Here is an 8,905-nt window from a genome sequence, read left to right as displayed (position 1 = left end):
TGTGCAAACAGTTGTTCTTTGAAATTAGAAAAACAGCACAGGATAGAAGAGTTATAAAGGCTTAAGTTTGTTGGGAAAGTCTTACAGCTGTTGGAAATAATGATATGCAGAAGCACTTCTTTATGCACTGAGGATGTAGCAGTCTGTCACTGAAGGAGGTCTCCAGTTGGTCAACAGCTTCATGTGGGTGGGAGACATCCAGAGGTTTGCTGTCTCCGACCCCTTCCACTGAGTTGAGGGGTCATCCTGATTCTGTTTTCCAAAGTTGTTATTGTTATTGTTGAAAAAAGAGATAGGGTACTATCTCATAAGGATTTCAAGGACTTATGTTATTTACTTATGCACTTATTTTCCTGAGGGACAATAAAGGGCATGTCTATTCTATTTATGTTATCCCACACTGTCAAATAAAAATTTATTCCATTCTGATGCAATAAAATAACCCTCACACTTATATAATCAAATTTAAAGATGTGGGGAAAGATTTATTTTAGAACTTTTGGTATTTTACATTGATGTTTACCAGAAATGTGTTTAACAGCATTGAGGTTTATCAGTGCAGTACAATACTCACCAAGAATGAACAAAGAGATTCTCCTGTATACAGTGCTTGTGGTAAGCACAGAAGAAATCAATGAGCTTAAGAAAAAATGGCGAAAAGCTCTTACAGTATACAAGTATTCTGCCAGCCTGTCAGCTGCTGCACCATCAGTAAATGTTGCTTTCAGTGACAGTTGGGGCGTACGTGTTTGTTCTCTACAAATTAAAATAAGGACAAGCCATAGCTATATAAAAACACTTCTCACTAAATTATTGTTGAAAATATATAACAAACTTAAAGTATTTAATTTTATATTTTTCACTTGTGATCTTTTCAAGATATTTTGAGATTTCCTTCACGCGTTCGCAGTTTACAGGCAGGACGTGAATGCGCCATCTCTTTTATCAGCCGGTGTTTTCATTTATTTACGCCCCTCCTGTCGTACACGGTGGTTTCCATGCTTCAGAGAGAACAGGCTTTGAGTGAAGGTAAATAAAGACTTACCTTTAGGTGCCTAGCCTCTGTGCCTCTTACAGACACAGAGATAGATAGATAGCTGTAAATATGAGCTTTATTAAAATTTGAATAGGCTAGGAATTTAGAAAAGACGAGAGCATTTGCAGCAACATGTAGCTACACAGGGTTGCATTGATCGAAACATATTGACAGCTTTAGCTAGATAGTTTTAATATTGCGTGGGAACAATTTCGTCTTTGTGTGATTAATTATTTATCTGATGGCGGCCGCATGGGTGAAATTACACTTGACTTTCGTCCTGCAAGGTTTTTTATTTGTTTTAAAAATGAAATCTCTGTTATAAGAGGTGGATTATGCTGTAATGCAGTTTGCTAACGCGCATTTGTGCATATAGTCACTGCTCCTGTGTGCAGCTTACAGCTTTGGAAAAGGGATACCACCTCAGCGTTTGCTATACAAAAACTACTCTGTGCATTCAAGAGTTGCAAGAACAGATGCTAAGGTGTCTTCATCCTTTCAATATAAGGACTCAGATCGATTTGACATGCACGCCTTAGTAGCTGTTGGCACATACAGCTACTATATATATATATATATATATATATATATATATATATATATATAGACACACACACACACACACACACACCTTTATAGATTTGTTATATTTTAGATTTTGTAATTAATAAGATAATTATTATAGTAGTATTAATAGCATTATCACCTGCAGTGATAATACTGTTTTCTCTAAAAACAGTGAGATAACTCTTAAATGTAGCAAAACTCTAAATTGAATACAAATTTCACTTTCACTCGGTGGCTAGTCTTGTAAAGCTAGATTATTTTTTGCAACCCCTAGGCTCTATTGACTATATGTGACAAATAGCAAAAGAAAAAAACCCAACTTTTTGTAAAGCCCATCTGTAACTTTTCTCTCTGAGAAAATAGCGCCCTGAGCCAAAATACCACTTCTGCATATGGCTATTGTAAGTTGACCTTTGTTGTTTTTTTTTAAAAGAGCTTTATAAAAAAAGAAAACAGACAATTTGTCCTAAAGTATCAAGGCAAATAATCTCATAATAGCTGTACTTTAGTAATCAGTTTTACACTGCTAAGAAGTAGTTCTTATCCAATGGGGTCAATTTTGTGTCTTTTAAATAGGAACACCATGACTTTGACCAGAGGATCTTTTACTTATGCCAGTGGAGAGGAGTACCACGGCGAGTGGAAAGAAGGTGAGACGATCCCTTCTCATAGTCCTACAGAAATTAAAACCTGCTTTCTTAACAAAACTGAAACAAGTCTGTTGTGTCATCAGTGTAATGGTGTTAACTATAGAACTTTAGAAACTATTTATTTACATGTTATTACAGATGACCATCCTCAGATTTTAGTATTACTAATAAACTTGCTAATTGAGCAGAGTACTGTACCATTTTTGGCATTCAGCTGTTTATAGTGTAAAACAAAAATAATACATTGATGTTGGCTGGTTTATCTGTCAGCTACCTGGCTGATAAATTCATTACCAGATGCAAACAGAAGACATGCTGGTCATAGTTTGCCGCTAGTAGTTACTTTTAAAGAAAGATGATGACATTTATATGCTGAAAGCCTTTCACATGCACATGCACTTGTAGGTTCAAGCTATTTATATAAATCCCAATTAGTTGCCATTGGTCACCCAGAGTGTAAGCCAATCCTCTTTGCACCTGACTGTAGATTGGGAGTCTTTGGGAGTTTGAAGAGAGTCCTAAAAATAAAGCCAGTCAATTAATTTAGACATTTACACACTTTTATCCTTTTCTTCTGCTTTTTCTTTAGTTCTGTTTTTTTTTTTAAGGAGTAAGAATTCCCATCTTTTTACACCAGATTCAGTTTACCTAAGTTGTAAATGATTTATTACTGAATCACTAAGTGGAAGTAAACTCCTTTACTTGTGTCCTAGCAGGGGTACTTCAGTGGAAATCAGTGCAAGCAAGCAGGATTAGACTGCAATAAATCCCACCTACACAGTCAGCAGATGGGACTCCTAATTTAGTTGTAAACCCTTATCTCACAGGAGGTGGGAAAAGGTTGTTTATATCCAAGAAATAAAATTGCACCAAAATTGCAAAAAAAAAAAAAAAAAAAAAAAAAAAGTTCCCTTTCTTTATTACAAGCTTATTTTAATAAAACACACAAACATGTCTATTCAGGCAAATGCAGTCTAACAAATTACTTAAATATAGTATTGTGGTGTATTTTGCAAGGCAGCATAATCCTTAAAACTTTTTCAATTTAAATATTTTTTTATGGGATTTAATGTGATGGTCCAATGCAAAATGGTGCATAATTATGAAGTGGAAAAAAAAAGATTCATATTTTATTTATTTATTTATTTTTTTACAGATGAAATTTTTTAAAGTTTAGCATGCATTTGTATTCAGTCTCCTTAACTCAGATATCACTAAATAAAACCCATTGATATCAGTTGTCTTCAGAAGTCACCTATTTAGTGAATACTGTCCCCTTTTGCGTGACTTAATTTGAGTATAAGTACAGGCTTTCTGTGAACTCTTCAAAGGTCATAGCATCATCATGAAGACCAAGAAAGTCAGCAGACCGTTCAGAGATAAAATTACGTAGAGGTTCAAATTGATTTTAGGTTATAAAACAATATTTCAACCATTCTAAGCTTCACAGACCACTTATCTGGTGTGAGAACAGCAAAAGTGTAAAGACATGGTTGTCCACTTACAGCAGGGCAGGGAAGCAGGGAAGTGGTCCATGGGTGAAGCCACAGAGATCCAGGCTTCAAAGAAAATCTGTTGACTCGACAACTATTAGGTTTTGCACTCCACAAAACTTGTGTTTATGGAAGAGAGCCAAGAAAACTTGAATTGTTGAAGAAAGGCTATGAAAAAACACACTTGCAGTTCTCTACAAGTCATGTAGGAGACACAGAGAATGGGTGAAAGTAAGTGACAGAGGATAACAACGTTGAGCTTTCTGCAAAATATGTACAAAATCTACTGGTGGGAAAAAAATCCCACCATCCCCACTGTTAAACCTGGTGACATCATCCTGCTCTGGGCACTCTTAAAACTGTAGGAACAGGGAATCTGGTCAGATTTGTTTAGAAGATGAATACAAGGCAGTAAACCTGTCAGAAGATTCAAAGGAGTTCAAACTAAGGTACAGTTTTATCTTACAGCAGCATTAAACATGCAGAGCTACAATGGAATGGCTCAGGTAAGAACATATGTATGTGTGAGGATGGCCCAGTAAAAGAATGGTACCAAATCCAACTGAGAACCTTTAGCAAGACTTAAAAACAGATATCTACACTGATACTCATAGGTCCTTTCCAACAATTTTGGCCTGGCCTTACATAAATAACACTTCCTTGCAAACAAGAAATGGTCAAATGACTTGCAGCAGTAATCAAGTCGGCTGTAAGAAGTATTCACTCACTCAAGAGGGACTTAATTCAGACACACCACACACTTTTCAGATCAGTTTACAATCAGATGTAAACTGATCTATAAACTGCCTATTACTTTCTTTTCATGTCACAACTATGCTTTGCTTTGTGTTGGTTCATCACATAAAATACCATCGCAATTGTAACGTAATTGTAATAGCAATAGCTGTTTCAGTCATTAAGCAGTATATGGTTCATTATTCTAGGTCGGCGACATGGCCTAGGCCAGCTCAAGTTTCAGGATGGAACATGCTACACTGGCCAGTTTGAGAATGGCCTCTTTCACGGTTCTGGTGTGCTGCTTTTTACAGACGGATCCAGGTGTGTAGAGAAATGATAGCTAAACCCTCACAAAGGTTACAAAAGACAACCTGGTCACGTTTTTTTGGTCATGACAGGTACGAAGGAGAATTTGCTCACGGAAAGTTTCAAGGTTCAGGAGTCTTTAGTCGATTCGATGGCATGAAGTTCGAAGGAGAATTCAAAGATGGCCGTGTTGAGGGATATGGTAAGTGCATAACACCGCTCTAACAGCAAATCGATCGGAATGTCAATATTGTATCCCTGTGGTTGGTTATGGTCCGGTGTATCTGTGTCTGCAGGGCTATTGACGTTCCCTGATGGAACTCATGGTGCTCCACGGAATGAGGGCTTGTTCCAAAACCACAAGCTGCAGAAAAGGGAGAAGTGTCCTGGAGTGGTGCAGCGTGCTCAGGCCTCAGCCTCCAGCGCTCACAGCCTGGCGCTATGACTGCCTTAGACCATAAAGGTGTTAGGACTAAACTTTCAGCACCTTCCAGATGGGCCTTAAGGGTGAACACTCTCTTTCACAACCTCTCTTTGTCTGTTGTTTTACCATTTTTTTGTTTGCTTGTCCACACTTAAAGTGACTTAAGGGAAATGCATTTGAACATTTTTGGATGACTTTCTATGAAATGAAGAACTTCATGAAGCACACCTTTAACTTGATGAGTAAAGTAAGCAGGGAAAGCTGCTGTCTCTCATATTGGCATCGGACCATAAAACGTGTCTGTTTCTTTCTATAGCTGATCATTTTGCTGCTGATTAGAGAAATTACTTTTTAAAAATACTGTTTTTATTAGAATAGTTTAAAAAAAAAAAGGAAAACTCATGGCTGCATGTTAAAGAAAGAATGTACATATTTAACTATTCACATTTGCCTTAAAGATATTTTCACACAATCACATGCTTGGGGGGTGTTCATAAAATAATCAGATGATGGACATTGGGCATTGGGCATTGGACATCTCCTCACATTCTCACTGCATGACTTGCCTTGAGGTATCTGTCAGTTTAAGGAGTTGAAAGCCTGATTAAGGATGGTGTTAGCTCTGCCATTTGCAAGTCTTCTTCTTGATGATTATTATTACTGGGAAAGATCACCATGACACAACATTTGTACATGTTAGAATCATTCAGTGCTGCTCAGAGGTTTACATACGGTCATCATCAGCATGGATTCAGGGTCGTATGATCGTCCAACAGACAATTTCAATGAATTTGATCAACCAGAGTTGGATGAACAATTTTGAATTTATTGTAGTGGGCCAGACAAAGCCAGTTTTGATTTTTTTATTATTTGGAATCAAAATGAAAATGCATAAAGCAGGTGAACTTTTAGCTACTGAATCAGTCCGTATCTCTTAATGACAATTAATTAATAAGTAAGTAAGTAAGTAAGTAAGTAAGTAAGTAAGTAAGTAAGTAAGCTTCTCTGCAACTAATTAAATGACTATTTTTGAAATATTAGTGGGATTATATGTATACTTCTAATCCTGAAGAGAAAATTCACATTAAATTCAAACTTGCCCAACAAGTTCTTGTTTTAAAATTCATTGTCATGGTTTGTTGTATCAAGTATTGTTGCAACTAGGTCTGTCACAATAACAAATTTTGCTAGGTGATAAATTATCCCAGACGTTATTGCGATAAACGATAATATTGTTCTGAGACCATTTACAAGAGATATAGTGAAAATACCATAAAAATGCAACAGCACATTCTCAAAGATCAACAAACTTAAAATTTTGATAAACCCTGGAATTCAAAGACATTTAAAATATTGAAAAGAAATAAACAACAAATGAAATTATTTATGAAGTCTCTCTGAAAATGGGGCCTATTTGAGAATGATTCACCAGGCTGAAGATTTTTGTCATCCAGTGTTTGGTAGAAAGAGGGAGAGAAAAGAAAAACACAATAAATCATGCAAATGGAAATTATTGAGTTTATTTTATCTTATGATTAATTAATTTATTACTTATTGCGACAGGCCTAGTTGCAACATGGAAAAAGAGCGGCCCTACTGCGTCATTAAAAGCCCAACATTTAATCTGATGTACATTCTGACGGTGACTGAATGTAAATTTCTCACCAGCACCTTGTGTTGAATCTATGGACCTAAATAATTTAGGCAGCTAAATGAAAAAAAAAAAATAATAATAATAATAATGTACTTGTTTATTAATGTGTGTAAGGTGTGTAAATATTAATTGTATATGACTGTATCAATTTTAATTTTAAGCAGTCTGGACTAGTGGAAAATTGTGTTTTTATCATGTTTGATATTTTGACACATAATTTATTACAGCTGATCACAGCTATTCTATGTTCTGTATACTTGAATGTTTAACAGGCCTTACGACACATCAGTAGACATTATTTATTCTAGTGTCGCCTCCAAAACTTCAACCAAAGACAATCATGTCATATAAGAAGTATGAAGACCTGAAATGGTCAGTAATGCAAACAAACAGGCCTTAGAGTTGGATAGTAAAGACAAATCAATGAGGAGAATTTCAACTGGAATTTAAGTACATTTGAACAAAAAAATGACCCGTTGTCTAAACAAGGAAACATTTGGTTTATTTCTGAAATCAGATTAGAAAGTTTTACATTTCCACTGCTACATTCTATGAAAAAAGAATAAATCAAGAGTTAAGTCCCAAAGCTTGGTTTAATGTGTTATGACAACTTTTAAGACTGAAAAAGAGACTAAAAGCAGATAATCTGACCTATTTTGGTATCAGTAACACTATTTTGGTGCACATTTAAAAGTATTTGTTCACTCACCAACTGATCTCACAAGAGTCATGCTTCCATTTTCACCTGGAAACAAATGGTGCTTTACAAATGTGCCTGTCCACAATTTGATTTGCCTGGTAAAATAAAAAAAAAAAAAAACATCTTGTTGCCATGGTGTTACCTTTTTGAGGATTGTTAACCATGTGGTCTTTAAATAAAGCATCCGCCGTTTTCCTGGAATTCATCTGACTATGTATCATGGAGGCGTATTTAATAAAGGGTGTATTGTAAAAAGAAACAATTTTTCTCAGTGAGTTTTTTATCTTTGTTCGAGAAAGCAATAAAACATCAATTTTTGGTCAGTGCTGTTTCATAAGCTCTAGCACAGGACCTGGATTATGAATTAGGGACTGAAAAAAACCCTCAATATTTCATGGATAAACAGGTTCCTCTGAATTTTGGCTGCAACGCAGTGAGAAAGTTTCCCCATCCCCCTCTCAATAAATCAGCTCACAGCAGCATGCAGCTTATACGTCACATGAATTGCAAGGGAGAAACCTAAAAATGTCAAGCATTTAGGAGCTCTGTAGATAAGAAAGAATTTTTGTCAGATACTTTTCTTCACTCATGTGTTGTAGGGTCTCAGTTTTAGAGTTACATAGACAGGAAGAACTATCTGATTCCTAACCCTGTGTTGTGGGTGGTTTGTGTTCCCTCTCTCCCTGACAGTTAGAGCAGCCTCGTCTGGAACAGGAAATACTGCGTGGGGCTGATAATGAAAATGAATAGTTTACACACATCACATACAGCCGTGGTTGAAACAAACCTCTCTTTCAACGGCAAGTTTGACTCTGTTAGGTTTCATCTTACCTTGAGTATGTAAAACACATTTTAACTATAATTAAAATATATATTTTTAAACAAAAGTAATATTTCCTGTCTATGGTTTTATTATCTCTGGATGAGAACAAACTTCTTGGTAAAAATTAAAGAAATATCACATTTAAATCTTTCAAGGGTATGACCAATTTATCAAGTGAGACCAGCTCCAATGTTTCAGTTCCTGCAGGTTTTCCAGTGTCTTTCCCATGTAATTATAGTTAATTGATCAACATATGGTAGGACAAAGGTGCGGGACACAATACACTGGATTTTTCTTGGAACTTTGGTCAGAGACATTTTATACCTTTTGACATGCAAACCAGAATGAGCTAGAGAGAAATGCGGGGAAGAAAGATGCCTGCCTTTTCCTTAGCTCTGTTAGGTCTGTGACACAATCTTGGATAAGTAGAAGACACTGGTTAAGGAATTAAAGGGGCAACATTGAAGTCTACAGAAAATGAACCCAAACTGTGCTGTATCTGCTCTTTGAATGT

At 36.0% G+C, this 8,905-nt stretch overlaps 1 protein-coding gene across 1 annotated transcript; it reads left to right on the top strand.

Annotated features, from left to right (window-relative positions):
* Window positions 1–946: 946 nt before the first annotated feature.
* On the top strand, window positions 947–7,827 carry morn4 (MORN repeat containing 4). Its single transcript, XM_015032162.1, has 5 exons — window positions 947–1,029; window positions 2,180–2,253; window positions 4,691–4,805; window positions 4,883–4,992; window positions 5,087–7,827. Exons 2-5 carry the CDS (start codon window positions 2,187–2,189, stop codon window positions 5,233–5,235), a joined length of 441 nt encoding a protein of 146 aa, XP_014887648.1. The 5' UTR covers window positions 947–1,029; window positions 2,180–2,186; the 3' UTR covers window positions 5,236–7,827.
* Window positions 7,828–8,905: the final 1,078 nt, after the last annotated feature.

Source organism: Poecilia latipinna, unplaced genomic scaffold (assembly GCF_001443285.1).
Source record: "Poecilia latipinna isolate Pla-1442-1.1 unplaced genomic scaffold, P_latipinna-1.0 Scaffold232, whole genome shotgun sequence".
NCBI lineage: Eukaryota > Metazoa > Chordata > Actinopteri > Cyprinodontiformes > Poeciliidae > Poecilia > Poecilia latipinna.
The sequence above is the reverse complement of the archived record's forward strand: the minus strand, read 5'-3'. Positions and strand labels throughout refer to the sequence as shown.